Source organism: Macaca thibetana, chromosome 6 (genome assembly GCF_024542745.1).
Source record: "Macaca thibetana thibetana isolate TM-01 chromosome 6, ASM2454274v1, whole genome shotgun sequence".
NCBI lineage: Eukaryota > Metazoa > Chordata > Mammalia > Primates > Cercopithecidae > Macaca > Macaca thibetana.
In genome coordinates this window covers 29778300-29798920 of record NC_065583.1, presented here as the reverse complement: position 1 = coordinate 29798920, position 20621 = coordinate 29778300, and the positions used below count along the sequence as shown (strand labels likewise).

The following is a 20621-nucleotide window of genomic DNA, read 5'->3' as shown; positions in this document are numbered from 1 at the left end:
AGGCGGATCACGAGGTCAGGAGATCGAGACCATCCTCGCTAACATGGTGAAACCCTGTCTCTACTAAAAATAGAAAAAATTAGCCAGGCGTGGTGGCGGACGCCTAGCTACTCGGGAGACTGAGGCAGGAGAATGGTGTGAACCCGGGAGGTGGAACTTCCAGTGAGCCGAGATTGCGCCACTGCACTCTAGCCTGGGCGACAGAGCGAGACTCCGTCTCAAAAAAAAAAAAAAAAAAAAAAAACCAAAAAAAGGTCTATCCTTAAAAGCCTTAATTCTGTCCTTAAAGTCAATGCCATGATTTTTACCAAATTGCCCTACTTTATTTATGTGTTTTTCTTCACTGTTGTTTTGTGAACATTGTGAAAGTGAATGTATATGTGAATTCAGTAAGTACAAATTACTTTAAATATCTTTTTCTCACTTAGAATCTGAAGAAGAAGTAGAGGAACCTGAAGAAAGACAGCAAACACCTGAGGTGGTACCTGATGATTCTGGAACTTTCTATGATCAGGCAGTTGTCAGGTAAGAAAATTTTGTTCACATGTCTGCGGCTGCATAAGAACTTGCATTGTCTAGTCTTTCCCTTTGTTGGAGGGCATTTACATATTCTGAGAATTACCTCAAAATAATAATTTCTTAGAAGAATGGTTTTGTTTCTGGTAATTCTGAGTAAACAAAAATATGTAGCTTATTGTTAATAATAAATTGTACTGTGAAGGCAATCTACTATTGCTTAGTTTAAATAATATCGGTTTCTTTTTGGTTCAATTTTTTCTTGGTGTTAAGTGAAAACTTGCATATTGTTTATCAAGAGTTGGATGTATTGAGGTATTAAATGCTTTGACGGAATATGAAGTGGACAGACACCTATTAGAGATTGGGCATAAATTGATATAAATACCAATATGTGAGTTAAGTAGCAATAAAGAATTTCATTACCTTTGTAAGTGCATCATTGTACCTTTGGGTTTTTTCCCCCCTTGTGATTGGAACAGAAATGTATTTGATAGCAAAAGAAATCCATATTTACTTGTTACCATGTGACACTGAATGTTAATATCAGTGCCTGAAGGGTGTTTTCAAGTGTTTTTCAAGGTGTGATGAACTAATCAGGTTACTCACTTGGATTGCTGGTTGAAAATGAAGATTCATGGTCCCACTGCAAACCTACTGAATTAGACTTTCAGGAGGCAAAACATCTGCAGTTTTGTTTTTGTTCTTTTGAGACAGTCTCGCTCTCTTACCCAGGTTGGAGTGCAGTGGCATGATCTTGGCTGACTGCAACCTCTGCTTCCTGGGTTCAAGCAATCCCCCTGCCTCAGCCTCCTGAGTAGCTGAGACTACAGGCGCATACCACCATGCCTGGCTAATTTTTGTATTTTTGTAGAGATGAGGTTTCGCCATAGCCAGCCTCATTAGGTCTGGAACTCCTAATCTCAGGTGATCTGCCCACCTTGGCCTCGCAAAGTGCTAGGATTACAGGTGTGTGCCCAGCCCCTCTGCAGTTTTAACAGCATTCCTGGTTTGATTTATGTGGAATTTTAAGAATTGTATTCTGAATCATAACTAATATATTTTCTCCCCCAAATTCTTTACGTATTTGAAAGTTTTTGTGTGTTTGTGTTAAAAGCCACATATCATAAAATTTGCCATCTTAACCTTTTTTTTTATCTTAACCATTTTTAAGTATAAAGTATAGTAGTGTTAACTGTATAGATATGGTTGTATGACAGATCTCTAGGACTTTTCACCTTACAAATCTTATTGAAGATAACTTCATATACCTTACAAACAGACTGTACCCATTGAATGGCAACTTTCTTTCCCCCCTCCCCCAGCCTATTTTGAGAGTTTTTCTGATGTTGTATGCTAAATGAATTGTAATGATTGTGGGATTCCAGCCATAAAGTGGTTTGGTTCATTTTGATGTCCTGATTCATTTGCTTATCAGAATTTGCCCAAATGGATTCCAGTGAAGTTATTGAGTGGCATTTTAAAAATTACTTTTTAAAAACTCAGATATACGATTCTTAGCTTTTTTTTTTTTTTTTTTTTTTTTGAATAGAGGGAGCTAACTCTATGTTCTGGTTTCTGGTTAATAAATGATGGGGAATTTTTTGCGAAATAAATGGTGGCAGAATGATATTTCTCAAATTTTTCCATCAAAGTAATGACATGGAAGAACATTTAGAGGAGCCTGTTGCTGAACCAGAGCCTGATCCTGAACCAGAACCAGAACAAGAACCTGTATCTGAAATCCAAGAGGAAAAGCCTGAGCCAGTATTAGAAGAAACTGCTCCTGAGGATACTCAGAAGAGTTCTTCTCCAGCACCTGCAGACATAGCTCAGACAGTACAGGAAGACTTGAGGGTATGAAACATGTCTTCATTTTGATTCTATTTCTAGTTATTTTTTAAAAAAGAGAAATCTCTGTTCTGTATTGCTGTTCGGTTGATTTTTGTAGATACATTTTCATATTGGTGGTTCATTTCAGGGAAATTTCTTAGATATTGAGCCATGCCTTTGATAAGAGAGAGGTAAGATGTGTATTAGTTTATTTCATCAAAAAAAACCACTCCCTTCCCCTAGGTAACTTGAATGCCTGTTAGACTAGAAAGTTTAGGTGCCACTGTAGCACCGTGTCAGTGATTCCTTATCTTTTTAATATTCAAGCTTTTACACTATAAATTATTACATGCTTGTTACTATAAATTTATAACATCTTTTTAAGGAAAACAACATGGCAGAATATACTTTTTCTATGAAATTTTTTTGAAGATAACTTTATAGTGGAAGTAGGAATGAACTGCTGAAGTAAGATTTCTTTGCTAGTTGGCATACCTGATTTCGGAAGTTTTCAGTTTGTCCTCCTGAGTCTTATTAGGGTGTTGTTAACTGAACTCATGAAACCTTTACATTTGGCACTCTGAGAAGGAATATAATTTTTAGTGCTGTATTGATAGGCTCAGGGTTATGTCATTTGTTTGTTCAACAATTAATTCAAATTCCTGCTGTGTGTTAGGCATTGTTCAAAGTGTAGATATTGGCAAAACAGATAGGGGTTCTTGCTCTCTGGCAGCTAATAGGTGAGTAGGAAAGAGCAATGTTGAAATGACTTTAGCTTGCAAGTGGAAAAAATTAGCTGGGCATGGTGATGCCTATGTGTGGTCCCAGCTGCTTGGGAGGCTGAGGGAGGAGGATTGCTTAGCCTGGGAAGTCAAGGCTGCAGTGAGCTGTGATTATGTCACTGCATTCCAGCTTGGGAGACAGAGTAAGACCTTGTCACAAGAACAAAACAATAAGAAGCAAGTGGGAAAGTAGTTTGACTGGACCAGATGACCACTTAGTTGGTTATTATAGTAAACCTAGTAAGAGAGAATGATGGTTTGAATTAGAGTTGTGGCAGTGGAAATGGAAAAGAAATAATTAGGTAGAATAACAGGTTGTGACAATTTTTAAATGTGTGAGAAAGGTGTTCATGATGATTCTACAGTTGATATAATTGAGTCAATGTTTGTACCATGGATTGGATTGAATGACAGCAGGAAGAGCTGAGCTGATTTTGGAGGAGAGGGAATTTTGTTTGATTCACAAATTTGAATGAAAGTAGCTTTCCTTGGGCCAGGCGTTGTGGCTCACGCATTTAATCCCAGCACTTTGGGAGGCAGAGGCCAGGAGGATTGCTTGAGTTCAGGAGTTAAAGACCAGCCTGGTCAATACAGTGAGACTTCATCTCTGCTAAAAAGAAAAAATAGCTGGATATGGTGGCACATGCCTGTAGTTTCAGCTGCTTGGGAAACAGGTGGGAGGATCACTTGAGCACAGGAGATGGAGGCTGCAGCGAGCTGTGTACATGCCACTGCATTCCAGCCTGGGCAACAGCTAGATTCTGTCTCAAAAAAAAAAAAAGTGAGTAGTTTCTTGAACCTAAGCCTCTCAGATTTGCCTGATCATCAGTCCCAAGGAATTTCAATACTAAATTTTGAATAGCTGAAAGAGAAGAATCTTAATATATGTATAAACTCCATCCTGCCTGTGAGAATGTGTTACCATTTGTTTTGTACAGGAAATCAAGAGTTAGTAGCTTTTATATTGTTTTGATACATGGTATAATTATGTAATGTTGGTATTGCTCCCTTAGACGTTTTCTTGGGCATCTGTGACCAGTAAGAACCTTCCACCCAGTGGAGCTGTTCCAGTTACTGGGATACCACCTCATGTTGTTAAAGTACCAGCTTCACAGGTAAGGTCTTAATAAAACTTGTACATTAGGCAAGTGTACTTATATTTTGGTAATTTGATTCAACAGAGGTTTAGAGAGTGTGAAAACTGGTCAGGTGCAGTGTGGCTCATGCCTGTAATCCCAGCACTTTAGGAGGCTGAAGCCGGCTGATCACTGGAGCCTAGGAGTTTGAAACCAATTCAGGCAACATAGTGAGACCCTGTCTCTACAAAAAATAAGAAATTAGCTGGGCCTTGTGGCATGCATTTGTAGTCCTAGTTAATTAGGAAGCTGAGGTGGGAGGATTGCTTGAGTCCAGGAGGTTGAGGCTGCAGTGAGTCCTGATTGTGCCACTGGACTGCATCATGGGCAACACAGTGAGACTCTGGCTCAAAAAAAAAAAAAAAAAACCAACCCAAATCAATGTAGAAACAAAACTGATATATAAGACAGAAGAGAAGGGTATAAGGTGGTTTTTAATGATTTTTCTTGTTAGGGAATTGTCCATTTTCTAGTTTAAAATTTGTTAGCTAAGAAACTTCATTAAGAAAAAGGATAAGCCTGCTTTGTTTTAACACAAAAGTTAACTTAAAATTTTTCAGCCCCGTCCAGAGTCTAAGCCTGAATCTCAGATTCCACCACAGAGACCTCAAAGGGATCAAAGAGTGCGAGAACAGCGAATAAATATTCCTCCCCAAAGGGGACCCAGACCAAGTAAGAGCTCAGAAGGGCGATTTCTCGTTTGGGGGATTTTGAGGTGAGAGCTTATTTTGGGAGGGCAGTTGATATTTATATACTTTAAAATAAAAATATTGTAGGGTTGATGGAATTGCCTGTTTTTACGGTGGAGGGAAAACTATTGAATGTGAGCAGTCACTGAAAGATGTCTTCTTTCTCTTACCTTTAATTGATGTTTTTGTCTCCTTTTAAGTCCGTGAGGCTGGTGAGCAAGGTGACATTGAACCCCGAAGAATGGTGAGACACCCTGACAGTCACCAACTCTTCATTGGCAACCTGCCTCATGAAGTGGACAAATCAGAGCTTAAAGATTTCTTTCAAAGTAGGTTATTGAGTTTTGAACACTAAATTCATCTAGTGTCTCTCTAGCACTGTACAGTAGAAATAGAAAATGAGCCACATACGTAATTATAAATTTTCTAGTAGTCATGGTAAAAAGAAAAAAAAAGGTAAAAAGAAACTGGATAATTTTAATAACATTTAACTCTTAAGGCATTGTCATTTCAACATGTAAGAATATTGTGAGAGATATTTTACACTTTTTCATAATAAATCTTTGAAATCCAAATGTGCCTCCCATAATTTTACACTTATGAGAGGCACATCTCAATTCAGACCAGCTGTATTTATATTTCAAGTGCTCGGTAGTCACATGCATCCAGTGGCTACTGTATTGGACTGTGTACATGGAATGTTTAAAGGGAATGGTCTAAGTAGTTATCTGAGAATCTGTTTCACTTGCAGATTATGGGAACGTGGTGGAGTTGCGCATTAACAGTGGTGGGAAATTACCCAATTTTGGTTTTGTTGTGTTTGATGATTCTGAGCCTGTTCAGAAGGTCCTTAGCAACAGGGTAAGCAGCTTTTCATCTTGATTTTTTTTTTTTTTTCAAAGGTTTTGGTTCTTTAGAATATATTTATCTTTACAGCTGGGTCTTTATGTAAAGTGCAGTTTATTCCAACATATTCAGGTAATTTATTCCATTATTTTCAACTATTGTTAAAAGACCTGCCTGGGGGTTTAGAAAAATGAAACTTATGTTTAAATAACTTAGTTTTTGAAAACATGAATTATGAGAATGAGAAAATGAATAGTTATCAGTGCACTGAGATTTACGTAACTACCTTTCCTTGGTGTTGGCTTTTGGTGTACAGGAGGTGAAATACAAACCTACTTTTAACTATTAGATAAGAGCCAGTTTGCCCAGGGCTGTTTTGGGGTACTGCTGTTTTGTAGAGACTAACTATTAAGAACTTCTCCTATAAGTCAATAAATTGGGTTTGGAAGATAAATTATATAGTCAGACTACTTGGAACCACCCTTACTAACAGTACTCTTACCCTGTAAATTCTAATAATAGAAGAATTTGTAGAATGGAAATCTTACTGTGGTAGCCCCAAAGAAAGCTTCCCCTCCCCTAGCAAAAAAACTGCTTTTTGTAGTAGTGGAGAAGAACAAGGGTATAAATAATATTAATTTACTAAGCTATACTTTTTTATTGAGGTGAAATTTACATAACACTATTAACCATTTAAAAATGTACAACTTAATTGCATTTAGAACACATATTGTGCAACCATTACCTTTAATTCCAAAAGTTTTTTACTAAAAGCCATAAGCTCTTTACTCACTAAGCAGTCATTCCTTGTACCTGTCTCCCCAACCCCTTGCAGCCACTAATCCGCTTTCTGTCCCTGTGGATTAAAATTGTGTACTTTAAACCATGTAATAGAAATATTGCAGATCAGTGATATTCTCTAGAATGCTAATGGGCATACTGCAAGGTTTTTTTTGTTTGTTTGAGACAGAGTCTCGCTCTGCTGCCCAGGTTGGGGTACAATGGTGTGATCTCGGCTCACTGCAACCTCCACCTCCCAGGTTCAAGCAGTTCTCCTGCCTCAGCCTCCTGAGTAGCTGGGATTACAGGTGCCCCTCACCATGCCCAGCTGATTTTTTTGTATTTTTAGTAGACACGGGGTTTCCCCATGTTGGCCAGGCTGGTCTCGAACTCCTGACCTCAGGTGATCCACTGACCTTGGCCTCCCTAAAAGTGCTGGGATTATAGGTGTGAGCCAGTGCACCTGGCCATACTGCATAGTTTAGTGTTGTGGTCCTAACATTATGTCAACCTGAGTATGCACATATACATTATCTTTCAAATTATTTTACCACATATTTTTGTGAAGCATCTCCTGCAAAATACTGTTTGAGAAATGAGAGAACAGTGGTTCATCTCACCAAAGCCACTGAAGAACTCAGAAATGTCCAGTAGGCTTTGTAGATAAATCCATCATTCAGCACATTGTTAGGCCTAGTGGCCACCCTTCATTTCATGATATTGATAGAAGTCTACTATGCTTCCTTCAGTAATTTTTTGTGTGAGCAGAAATAGCTTATGTAAGACTGACTGCCCTGGTGTATGACATACTGTAGTGTACATTAGTGGTTCAAAGCTTATTTTTCCCAGTTTGGAGGCCTTGATTTACATTCTCCTTTCATCACTCATTAGTGTTGTGACCCATGGGACAAGTTACTTAACCTCCCCAGTCCTTAGTTTGCTAGTCCTTAAAGTAAGTATCTACCTTCAGAGGGTTGTTGTAAAGGTTAAGTGAGTTAATAAATTTGAATAGAACACTTCCCTGACACATAGTAAGTACTGTTAGATGCTTATTTTAAGAAATTAGAAAATTATATTGCTGGTGAAGAGCATAATTGAATATATTGAAATGTTTGGTAACTTTGGCTCTGTTAGCAAATGAAGCCCAAGACTATCCAAACTTCTCAGGAGGTGAAGAACAAGTTAAAGTTTATGTCAGATTAATGAAGTTTTTATTTTAAATATATACGTACTTTGCATAAATATGTACAGTACCATCTTTTCGCATTGGCGGTGATGAGGTTTTATTCTAAGCCTCCAAATCTATGGAGAAGGTGGCAATTCTTTATTCAATTTACATAATTATATGAGAAAAAATAAGTATGATGAGAGTTAACTTGTGCTGCTGTGCTATTTAAAATGGCTTTTTAAAACTGGCCTGCCTACCTAATCACCTTTCCAGGTATTTGTTAATGGTAAATTGTATGTTCTCAGTTAAAAACTGAACTGTTGTAATCCCAGCACTTTGGGAGGCTGAGGCGGGCGGATCACTTGAGGTCAGGAGTTTGAGACCAGCCTAGCCAACATGGCAAAGCCCTGTCTCTACTAAAAATACAAAAATTAGCCAGGTGTGGTGGTGGGCGCCTCTAATCCCAGCTACTCTGGAGGCTGGGGCAGGGAAAATCGCTTGAACCCGGGAGGCAGAAGTTGCGGTGAGCCAAGATCGTGCCATTATACTCCAGTCTGGGTGACGAGTGAAACTCTGTCGCATAAAAAAACAAACAAAAAACTGAACTGTGAGAATTTAGCTGATTTATAATCTGCTGGTTCTTTTTTTTTTTCTGAGATGGTGTCTTGCTCTGTTTCCCAGACTGGAGTGCAATGGTGCGATCTTGGCTCACTGCAACCTCTGCCTCCCAGATTCAAGTGATTCTCCTGCCTCAGCCTCCTGAGTAGCTGGGACTACAGGCGTGTGCCATCATGCCTGGCTAATTTTTGTATTTTTTTAGTAGAGATGGTATTTCACCATGTTGGTCAGGCTGGTCTTGAACTCCTGACCTCGTGATCCACTTGCCTCAGCCTCCCAAAGTGCTGGGATTACAGGCATGAGCCATTGCCCAGCCTCTGCTGATTCATTATTATAGCTTTCTTTGATAGTGATAGCTCATCACTACTCTTAAGTCTGGTCACCTTGATTCTTACAGCCTATCATGTTCAGAGGTGAGGTCCGTCTGAATGTCGAAGAGAAGAAGACTCGAGCTGCCAGGGAAGGCGACCGACGAGATAATCGCCTTCGGGGACCTGGAGGCCCTCGAGGTGGGCTGGGTGGTGGAATGAGAGGCCCTCCCCGTGGAGGCATGGTGCAGAAACCAGGATTTGGAGTGGGAAGGGGGCTTGCGCCACGGCAGTGAATCTTCATGGATCTTCACGCAGTCATACAAACCCTAGTTCCGACAGAATGGTGAAATCTTCGACCAGCCTTTGGTATCTTGGAGTATGACCCCAGTCTGTTATAAACTGCTTAAGTTTGTATAATTTTACTTTTTTTGTGTGTTAATGGTGTGTGCTCCCTTTCCCTCTCTTCCCTTTCCTGACCTTTAGTCTTTCACTTCCAATTTTGTGGAATGATATTTTAGGAATAACGGACTTTTAAAGAAGAAAAAAAAAAACTGAATTTCCGTGCTTACTTTGCATATACAGACTGGATTTTTTTTTTTAACAGCCATTTCCCCAAAGGAATGTCTTGTGTATTACTGACATTTGGTATGTTTCCTTCATTGGAATATTTCTTATTTTCTATGTGTTTCAAAAGCCTGTAAGAAATACAGGATTTGATAATATTTTGAAGGCAGGAAAAACCCAAATTGTTTCTTCTTTGAGAGTCATGACTACCTTCTAGTGTGGAGAAATTGCCATTGGAAAATTTGACAATTTTGATTCTCACTGGTATGTTTAAAAACTGAATAAAAGGAATAGAAATTTTCTTTTGATAAAGGATCACAAAACAATTCTAAAACCTGTTTTTACCATTGAAATTTAAATTGTGATAATAGGTTTTAAATGTCTAGAATGCAACTGATAGGCTTTTCTTGAACTGTTGTTTTTTAAAGTAGTTTTTTCATGTTTAATTTGTATTTGTAAAAAAACAAAAAGCAAAAAAATTCCCAAAACTTAGATAACAACCAGAGCAAAACTGTTGTGCCTTCTATTTATCTTTGATTTCAGTCTTGGCAATTGTTTAAACAAAAATAATTAAAAAAAAATCTAGATTTGTTTTATTAGGTCCAGAGTATGTGGGGAATTACAGAATCCCTCTTTCATCACTTTGTGTATGTCTTTTGTTAACGTGTTTGTTATGCCTTATTCTAAAATTGAGTCTCAAACTGGAATGCCTTCGAAGACAGATGCTTCTATAGAGGTTCTTTGACCTAAATAGTTCAGCATTTGTATTTTTATTCTGGTATCTAATCAGATTCCTAATCATAGCCCGTAAGAAGGAATGTTACTTTAATATTGGACTTTGCTCATGTGCTCGTGTCCGCATTTTTTTTCTTAAAATCATAGCCATATGGTAAATTTTCTATTTTGTTATGGTTCTTTTATTGATGGGCATGCAGTGGGTGTTACTTGGAAATGGCCAATTTTTATTAAAATATTTCTGGAAGAAAATTTAATCTGGCAATATAGACTAATACTCGTTTCACATATGTGTTATTTGTTGAGTGCTGTGTGTGAGATGGGTGAAGGTTTTGTTTACACGTGTGAAACAAATTTTGTTTGATTATTTGTCATTACTAATTGAAGGGCAACCAGGTTGTAAAATTCAGCGTATTTATTTTCTTAACAGTATTCATCTTTAGGACTGTCGTTTGAAGATAGCATAGGAATATTTGGTTTGCGTTACTGAGAAACTCTAGGTTTGCTGTGATGGTTAAGACCACAGTGAAGTTGGTATTACCAGTTTGGTTCCAGTTCCTCAAATATTTGAAAATTGGCAGCATCTCCTTTACATAAACCTTAATGTAACTGAATCACATGGGTTTTTTGTAGGGTTAGTTTAAGTAACTTTGGTAACCACTTTTGGCCCAGATCAGTGATAATAGGAAGAAATACAACTTATACTTGTGTAGCTTATATTAAGCGTGTGGTGGGTGGAAAGAAAAGTTTAGTCTGAGTTAGTTTGGAAAAAAAAAATTACTTTGTGGTAACTTCAAGGTAATAAATTATGGATAGCCTAGAAATTATCCTTCACAGGTGAATACTAAATTACACATTTCAAAACAGGAGTTCTTCCTACTTGGAGACTTAACGGCATTAACTAGATGCAGCGGTCCTCAGCTTGGCGTTATCACATCCTAGAGGACATTTAGAAATGTGTGAAATTTGGAAGGTTTATTGGAGAGACATGCATCTGGCATTTATTGGGTGGGGTCTAAGGATACCAAATGTGTAAAAATGAAGCAACTCCACTGAGAATACTGATAGTCCCTATTCCTGTGGGTGGGTGGAGCTGTGGGATTAGAAGAACTGGAATGAAGACTCATTCTTTTGAAACTCAGCCTCAGATAAATAAACTAGGAAATGGAAATCTGTTTCAAGAATTACAGTAACGTCTACTCTAAGGAATTAGTAATTTCACTTTTTATTATCTGTACCAAATGTATGTGTGTGTTGTGTATGTGTGTGTAAATGTGGAGAGGTGGTAGCAATTCATGCTGATGCTGCTTGTGATATGTTGCAGGGAATTACTGCACAATCTCAGAAAATACAAGGCTTCCCCAGTACTTTCAGTCATCAGAGTTGGGATGATTGTGAGGTTTAGAATGATAGTATTGGACCTAAGAAATAGGATTAGCATCATGATCAGCACTGTTGAGAATCCTTGTACAATTATGTACATTATTGCATGTAAACATGAGAGCTCAGAGATGTATACATTTCCACTGCTGGAAAATGATAATGTTAGGGCAACATTTTCTATAGGTGGCAGCAGTAGGAGCTCATCACATTGAACATTTTCAGATTTTAAAATGAAAATTTTCATCCATAGGAATGGCCCAATGTATAGTTATTAGCTACTGAACTTAGAACTCTTGACCCATGAGGGTTTTTTTTTTTTTTTTTTTTTTTTTTTTTTTTTATAGAGGCAAGGTCTTGCTATGTTGTCAGGCTGGTCTCAAGCTCCTGGCCTGGTCAGTTCTCCTGCCTTCCAAGTAGCCGGAACTACGGGTGTGCACCATTGCACCTGGCCTCATGAGTATTTTAGCTAGATAAGATTTGTTTGGTTCAGTGGGTCTTAGTTTTTTAAGACCTATTGATTTATAATTAGAGATCTTGGGCCTTAAACTGTATTTTTGTGTTAGTGGTGAGGTTGGGCTTTACTTTGTATATTCCAGTGTTCTCAACTTTGTCAGATATTGCTAGGGACCAGTGAGATTGATAATCCAAAAATAAAAATTTGACTTTGGATGAGTGTGTCATTACCACAGTGTTAGATGATTTGCACTTTAGGTTAGAAAAGTTAATTTTCACATCTGTGCTGCGGATTGGGTGATATTGTCCTCAGCACAATAGAGGAGGAAGAAACTGAATCAGAGCAGTTAAATGACAGGCTTCCAAGTCATCCATGTAGCAAGGAGTGCATTTGCCTCCCAAACTGATGATTTTTCTCTGGAACCATCATGCCCCCCTAATTACATTTCAGTAACATAGACCGCAATGAGCTTCCTACTGTAGGGAGACTTGAGTCTGGAATACATTCAGAACAAGGTTAACATTACATTTCTTAATTTCCTTTAGGGCAAACAAGATAATTAAAGTTGGATTTTGTGAGTCTTTTTGATTTGCAGATTATATATGGTAACACAATAGTAGTGGTTTGTTTTTAAGTTTTTTTCTCATCTGATTTGATAATTTAGTGCAAACTTCAAATCTGGATGTGGATAACAGTATTTTTATTAGAGCATAATCCAGGTGAGTTTATAGAATTTATGTTTTGTGCTTATAAACTGTCACCTTCTGATACTTTTCTTCATCCTTCTATTTGAAAAACCCTTGTAGAATTTAACAATTTAATGGAAAATGTTGCACTTTATAGAAAGCCATTTTAGAACTTATAGGTAACCTTTCTGAAGAGCTTAGATTTGTAGACCACTGTTTTTGCTGAGTGACGTTTCTTTTAAATGGTTGCATTTGTCAAATCTATAAAGATGTCTTTTATATTGCAGTTTTCTTCTTGTGCTACTTAAAGGAATCTTTGCAGTATTGCATACAGATGAGATAATTGTTGACCTTTTTAGTTGAGCCGTTTTTAAACTTGCAAAAGAAGTAACATCAACATTTATTTGAGTATCAGGTTTTTTAGCTAACTGCCTAATGTACCAAAAAAACTTTGCAATGTCTTACGTGGGAGGAGGGGTTGAGTTAAAGTTGCTAATCAAGTAATGGCTATGTGGCACAAAATGATAACTAAGAATTTCTGGTTCTAAGGGGATTTATATTTGGAATTTATATTTGTTTAATGTTGAGGTTCTGGGGACCATAGGTGGGCCTGTCAACTCTTAACAGACTATAGTAAAGGAGAGATGGTGGCACATGTGAGAAAAAAACTTGTTTATATTTACATTCTTACTAGTGGATAGATACCACCTCAGAACAACCCTGAAATTAAACTGCCTTGTTCATGCTTTCATGTCTCAAATCAAGGCCTGAATGAGTAAAAAGATGATTAGAGGTTACCTAAAACCCTTAACCAGTTTTGGTTTTTGATTATGCATATGCGTTGACTTGGAATTAGGTTTTTAGTTTCTGTTTATGTGACTTAGTTTGAGAACATTGGATTCATCTTCTCTCCACAGTTCCTACTTAAACCTAGTAGCTTCTTTTAATTCCCTGTAAGTAAGAGGAAGATAATACAGGGAATCTGATCAACTATTTCTTTAATAAATCATGTGACTTGGGCAATTACAGAAATTCATATGTGTTTAGTATTTTGAAATGTGGCCAGTGTCCCAGATTTGTAAGCTACAGTGTGCATACAATGCATACAGTGTGTCTTAGGATTTTTTTTTTTTAAGTGAATTAAGGATGTTTACCAGAAATTATTGATTTGCTGAATCAAGTATTCTCAGGAGCTCACTTATGGGGAAGGTTGCCTATATTTTTCGTAGTAATTAGAGGGAAGATTAAATCCTGTTTAACCTGGATAGAAACAGTTTTAACTATTGCTGAAGTTAAAATCACTTTGGGGTGGGTTGGGTGGCTCATGCCTGTAATCCTAGTGCTTTGAGAGACTGAGGCCAGAGGATTGCTTGAGGCCAGGGATTTGAGACCAGCTTGGGCAACACAGCAAGACCCTCTCTCTACAGATAATTGAAAAATGAGGCAGACGTGGTGGCGCATTCCTGTAGTCTCGGTCTCTCGGGAGGCTGAGGCAGGATATTGCTTGAGCCCAGGAGTTGGAGGCTGCAGTGAGTTATGATCGTGCCACTGCACTCTAACCTGGGTGACAGAGTGAGACCCTGTCTCTAAAAAACAAAAAATCGGAAAACAAAACAAAAACCACTTTGGTTACTCATTGTCCTTATGTTTTGATGTCAGTTGTTCTCCTAAATTTTAAAATTTTGTTACGAAGATTGGATGTACACTGATTTGGCCCTTTAAATGACATTATACCAAGAAGCTGGTATAAGGAAGTAGGAGAGGAGAAAACTTTTTGAAAAACCATTTGGTGCATGCTAAGGTAATCTTGTAGGACATGTGGTTTTAAGAAATCCATGAATTTTGAAGAAGGATAGGGTGGAAGTAAAATTTAGCTGATAGCATAGGGATCATTTGTCATTTATATAGAAAATAATTATATTTTTGAGTGAGAAGCATCAGACTTAAATTTTTTTTTCTTCTATTTTGATTATTACCACAAAGAACAGAGAAACTCTCAGAATTCTTTGAATCATAGAATGTTAGTGCTGGAAAGGACTAGGAAGTGACCTGTACAACCCCTTCATTTTACAAATGATCAGATAATTGGCTAGTAGAGTCCCAGATCTGCTTCTAGAAGTAATACGGTGATCATCAGTTTCGATTCACTGTAGGAAGGCCAGCACTGTTAAAGTTTGTCAGGAGGAAAAGGGAAGGTATCACTTTTTGTATGTTCACCCAGTTGCTTCTGTAGTTTTCATACCCCTGTTTTCTCTATTTTCTTAGAACTGTCTTTAATGGCTCAGCTCTACCAGGGCTTGTTGTCTAAGGACATTAACTTGTGCTCCCCTCAGGGATGGGTTTACTACTAGCTGTCAGAAAGCTATTGGGTATCCTAATGTGTTAATAGCTGAAACTCAGCTGTAATTTCTCCTAAATACTTCAGCATTTTGCATTCTGTACATTGTGGTGCTTTTTCCACCTTGTATTGTTGTAATTGTAAGCTCCTAGGGGGCAGCAATTTGGTCTTAGGCGTGTACCCTGTTTAGTGCCTGGCAATGCCATGTTTATATCAAGGTCTTAATACTACTTTTCAGTTATTTTTCCCACTCTTCATGGAAGTGATGCTCCAGCCTTGCTAAAACACTTAGGGTCCTCCTGATAAGCCAGGCATTGTGATTCCTTGGCTTCAAGTGCCTTCTCTCTTCCCTGAAGGTCCACTGAGATCTACACTCTCCCCTTTCCTCCTATCTCTTGCCATGTAAGTAGTTTTTTTTAAAAGATCAGTACAAGAGCTATGTTTTTTCCTAAGAAAAAATTGGCAACAGGAATGGGGAGTAGCCCTTTTTGGGGCTGATCTGTCCGAGGAACAAATCCATTCTCATCTACTTTCCACATTGTCCCTCTTGTTTGAGGTCCTGTTCCGACCTTCATTTCTAAAACTGTTCTAGAGCACTTTGTCTTTCTCATAGTTCATAACTTACCCCTTCAATCTAGAATTAGAATTACATTATTTTTACTAGACTGTAAGCTCCTAGAAGATAAGGACTAGGGAGTTAATCTCTGTATTCCACCAGAAGGTACAGTGACTCACAACTAGAGTCTTTAGATGATAACTTACTGAGTTGAATAACTTAATATATTTCTGTTTTCATTCCTAAGGGAGGCATGTCTGGAGATAGACCTTGAATTTAATAAATGTTAGGCACTATACCATTTTAGTGGAGGAAATTGTTGGGAAATTTGGGGGGATGGGTATAGAAGGGGGAGGAAGTCACTGGCCATTTTGAGGTGCTTCCATTGGTCTGGGTAACTAGCCATTTCTTCCTGATTGTGCCTGGTATATCCCAGGCAGTTTGTTTCTGTGCAGAAGAATTTTATATGAAATTTTCATTTCTTTGCCAAAACTTGTTCCTTCTTTCGTTCATGACATCATCCATGCTAAAGTCTGAGTCATCTGCTTCCATTTTTGTTATTCCCAATATCCAGTCTTCAGCTAAGTCCTGTCAGTTCTACCTCAAGTCTTTCACGTCTGTCTTCCTCACCTATGTAATTTCAGTACTCTCAGCTTCACTTAACCTCTTCTTACTCCAGCCTACTTTATACACAATGTTAGATTCATCTTACTGAAACATAGCTCTGACCATGTATCCCATGTATGTGTTCTCTCTCCCCTATTAGACTGTAAGCTCCTTATGGGCAGGATCTGTGTCTGAGTCATCTGTATCTTGCCTAGCACCTATCAATAAATACTTCTTGAATGAACCAATGAATTCTCATTTCTCGACATAAAACGTTGTCTAAAGTGAGATATTTTCCAGGTTATACATAGGTTTCTCCCTGGGGTAAGTGAAAGTTCTTGCATATAAAGTTGGTTAAATAGTAATAATTATGAGTTAACCACAGAAAATTTCAGAAAACTTTAATTTTTTTCCATTGGAATCAGCATGGATATGTGTATATGGATGGTTCAATAAATATACTGTTATATACATGTTTCACAGAAATTTTACATTCCATCTTCAGACTGCAGAAATAGATTTCTTTTTTTACAAGCCAAAAAATAACTGCCATAACTTTTATGACTTCATGCAAAAAAAGAAGGGGAAGAGTAAGGGGCAAAAGGGAATTAGTTGTTGAAGGTTGAGTGTCCAGTAAGAAGTAAAAATGTTACATTAAGGAAGCGATTGCTTAACACGCTGCTTAAGGTGGTAGCCAAACAAATCCTTAACTGCAGCATTAAGGCCATACCAAGTTTATACATATATACAAAGAAATTTCCATATAAAAGACATACTATCACATTTTCTTCTTCATGAGGATGAGGAACTTTGTAATTCTGACCTAATTTTCCAGGCCAATTAATTAAAATGTCCCCAGGCTGCTTTTTAGAAATACTTTCTACTTTGGCTAGCTGTCAGAGTTGCTGCTATGTGGGCTTGTGACTTCTGGTCTGGAATGAAAGTATGAATCATCTTGAACCTCTTCCATCATAGCACTGTGTTGCTTAGCTAATTCACGCTGCCCAGTTAAGCACATTTTCTGCATCCCCAAAGTATTTGGAATCACAGAATTGTTACTTGTGGTTGTCTTACCTGTAACAGACTCCACAGTCGTGCTGGCATTGTGACCTGAAGAATTACACAGTGCCCTTCTTAGATTCTTTGGGGTTACGATAACTTCTTGAATAATGTACTAATGAACCTAATGAACCATAGTGTTTCAGGAAACATGCCCTAGCTATTGGAAGTTCGTATCTAACTTTTACCCCTTGTGGGTCATGATACATTTAACTTAGTAGCTACATTTTTGGAATAAAGGAAATGTAAAATTATTTGCAGAATAATAACCGAGGATTTGCTCTTCTGCCTAAACATCAAACTAGGGAACTTTTAAGACAAAGTGTACACCTTTTGTGCAAGTAAGTGGGCAAAATGGGGAAAACATGAAGGGCAAGTCCTTTGGGGATGACTTCCAGTTAATGCAGAAGTCATTTGCTTTGGCAAGGTTGGGTGGGACTCTGAGATTGCACACTGTTGCCCTGTTGGCAGAAACTAGCCCATCTTAAGTTAGTCAATGAATTCTGACTCAAAACTAAAAGTTGCTAAATCTAAGATCGAGTGTATAAATAAAATAACCCCTTCCTCCAGTGACTGCATTTATTTTGTAATCTTAAACTCATTTTGGAATGTTTTAAATTAAAGACAACTTTGCCATTAATGTTGTCTTAGCAATGAATTCTCTCTGTTGTCCTGTTCATTGCCAGTTTTCAAGTATGTCTCCAGTGTGTTCACAACTATGGCTGCAAGGTAACTTGGTCTCTTTCTATAGCTTCCCTAGGCCAGTCAAGTTTGAGAATGAGGTCTCCCTATGGCCTCTCCTGGGGGAGAGGACCAAGTGATTTGTGATTTGGAAGCACTATCGTATGTCTGAACACTTGCCAAGTTAACGGTCACTGAGTATTCTAATCATGCACCAAGCACTCTTCACCCTAAATGCACTACAAATTATTCATTGCAGTAACTTGCATCAATTCTAGATAGGGTGATTTTTAATGAACAGGTCTACTGTGATGCTGATCTAGACAATGAGAGTGGAATACCCTTTGGCAGTCTTGGAATATCAAGAGGGCTTAAAAAGTATTAGGTTTTTGTATTGGTCACTTTGTGGTTCACTTTGTCCATTTCAGGTCCAAAGCAGTTGAAGACATGTTTTATCCAGTTTATCAGACATACTTGGAGGCCACTGAGGTCCCTGCTATGTTTGTTTTGAATTGAAAGTAAAACTCAAGCTGTTTTTTCTTTTTTTAAACATTGCACTAACCTTTTGTCTAACAAGCACAAGGATCACATTGAGTAGGTATTTTATCTATATCCATTCAATATAATAAGCAGGTGGGACCCCCTCGGGATTTAATTTACTCATACCATTTTAACTGTTGTTAGTGCTGAAAATATAATGGCTTAAGTATTGGAAGATTGAACCATTAGAATATGAAGTAATATGAATTTAAAATGCTCTGAAGTACCTAGTGGGAACTCAATTTTTTAGCCTTTTCTATACCATTCAGGCTAAATTGACATGTTGAGTATGGTATGCTTTTAGATGAGGTAGAGATGCATCTAATGTGGAAAAAGTTGAGTTTAGCAGACTGATGATTTGATATATAAACACCAGTTTTAAAAAAGATTTGAGGCAATCGTGTTCTAAAGAATTTGCTTAAGAAATGTAGCTTTGTGAAAGAAACTATTCCTTTTCTGTGCTTGGACTAGCAATGACTTAATACCAGTCAATTACATGTTTGTCTTTATTTTTTCTACTCATATTTGACTTCTTTTCCCCTCTCTATACCTTTTTTCTTTGTGGACCTGATTTTCATGCTTTGAATAGAGATGTTTGTTGGGAGAAGTAATTTCAGATGCAACTGAGGGTGTAAAAAAGGACATGCTAGACTATGTTTTCTTCAGGTCTGTTTACTATTTCAGTTAGATCAATAAAAGGTACTAATTTGGATCAAAAGCTCTCCTTTAGAAATACCTTCATTGTACTAAGTATTGCCTTGATAACGCATAGAAATAATTTGTTCGGAATCAGTATAGTGAGCTCATAGTAAAACCATGACTTTACCATACCTATCTATCCCCTTTCTAGTGGGTACCTAGGACACACTAAATGCATAGTACTTACTGGTTCAAACTGACACTCTTGAAGATGTGAATTTCTAGTGGGTACTCTACTTCTGAGACAAAGGAAAAGTTAAGTTTGCTCAAAATAAGTACAGGAAAATCTGAGCTGGACTGAAGGTGTCAGCTAATGGAAAGAAGATAGAAAGCCACTCTGTTTGTGAAGGAGCACCATTTTGGTTTGCCTTTGAGAACTGCTATACAAATGAATCCCGACCCTGTAAGCTTTCGATGTAGTCTAAATCTATCTTCCCAAACGTGTCTCCCATTGATTACACTTTATCCAAATGGATAATAACCTGAAATGTGCTGTCTATTTTTAATCTCCATATTTTTGTTCATACTGTTCCCTCTCTCTGGAATCTTGTCCTCATCTCTCAAAATCTCATCTATTTAGATTACTGCTCACATTCCATTATTTAATTTTTGCCCTCTCCATGGGACTCTCCTCCTGCTCCTGTTACTACATCCCACTTTTAGTAGTGATATTGGTGCTTTTATTATCCCCTTCTATATTGTAGGAAAAGGGGCTGTGTTTTTACTCTGATGCCCTGCTGTCATGGTATACCGATTTTCCATAATAGATTTAATATATAGCAGGTGGAAAGGCAGGTATAGGGAAGTTAAAAATCTGAATAGAAAAACTGGAGATTATGTATGCATGTGATGTTTTATGTAATAAAATATGTTCTAGTTCTTCCTGAGCCCATTGTAACTTACACTTTGAAAGAAGATTAAAATGCTTTCTCCTGGCTAAGGAAACATTTCAAAAGTCATCCAAAGACATGTGCGTGGACCTGGAGACCCACTAAACCAGACAGACTTGGGGTCACTAAATAGGGACCATTCAAAGAGTGCCACTTTTCTGAACAACATCCAGAGCTGACCAGAAGGGGTACTGTGCTGGCCCTTAGAGCAGTAGCTAAGACATTCCTGACATCACTGCTGTAGCTCATGGTCCTGTTGTGCCAAAGACCAAGCTAGATGCAACTGAAGAGACAGGTGAGGCCAAGTGGATTCTATGAAGCACAGTCATGGAGGCCTTGTCCAATGAACTCATCTGGCTAGTTTGCACAGACAAAAGGACTTCAACACAAGCAGGAGCATCTACTTAACTTTTTTGGAGAGGGGCAGCTCTGTTGACACGCTTCCCTTGTAATTTCATTTTCCTACTTCATGTCCAGAGCTTGGGTGGGAGTAAAGGGCCGTTAGAAACGGCTCTGCTGGAATGAGACCACAATTACATAAATCCAGCTAGTGAACTGCTATGGAAAAGAACTTTTGTTTAGAATCTGAGCTCAAATGTCCCATCCTCCAAGAGACTTTGGATTGATTGTCTCGGATTCCATTGATATAAAGCATACATAATATCCCTGTTGAGAAAGAGAGTGTTCTGATTATAAGAAGTGTTGAAACCATAGAAGTGCAGAAGCATTTCAGAAACGTTTCCAGGGTGAG

At 37.9% G+C, this 20621-nt stretch overlaps 2 protein-coding genes across 5 annotated transcripts in view; one reads left to right on the top strand and one right to left on the bottom strand.

The window, feature by feature from the left end:
- The window catches only part of G3BP1 (G3BP stress granule assembly factor 1), a 39338-nt gene extending 23093 nt beyond the window's left edge, over positions 1–16245 (top strand). For all 3 annotated transcript variants that reach the window (XM_050793679.1, XM_050793678.1, XM_050793680.1), the window contains exons 6-12: positions 429–525; positions 2172–2373; positions 4145–4246; positions 4828–4939; positions 5157–5285; positions 5708–5817; positions 8766–16245. In XM_050793679.1, the coding sequence (XP_050649636.1) occupies positions 429–525; positions 2172–2373; positions 4145–4246; positions 4828–4939; positions 5157–5285; positions 5708–5817; positions 8766–8972 (959 nt within the window). In that variant the 3' untranslated portion in view covers positions 8973–16245. The remainder of the gene's footprint in view (positions 1–428; positions 526–2171; positions 2374–4144; positions 4247–4827; positions 4940–5156; positions 5286–5707; positions 5818–8765) is intronic.
- The window catches only part of ATOX1 (antioxidant 1 copper chaperone), a 603309-nt gene that overhangs the window by 57467 nt on the left and 525221 nt on the right, over positions 1–20621 (bottom strand). The window lies entirely within an intron of this gene.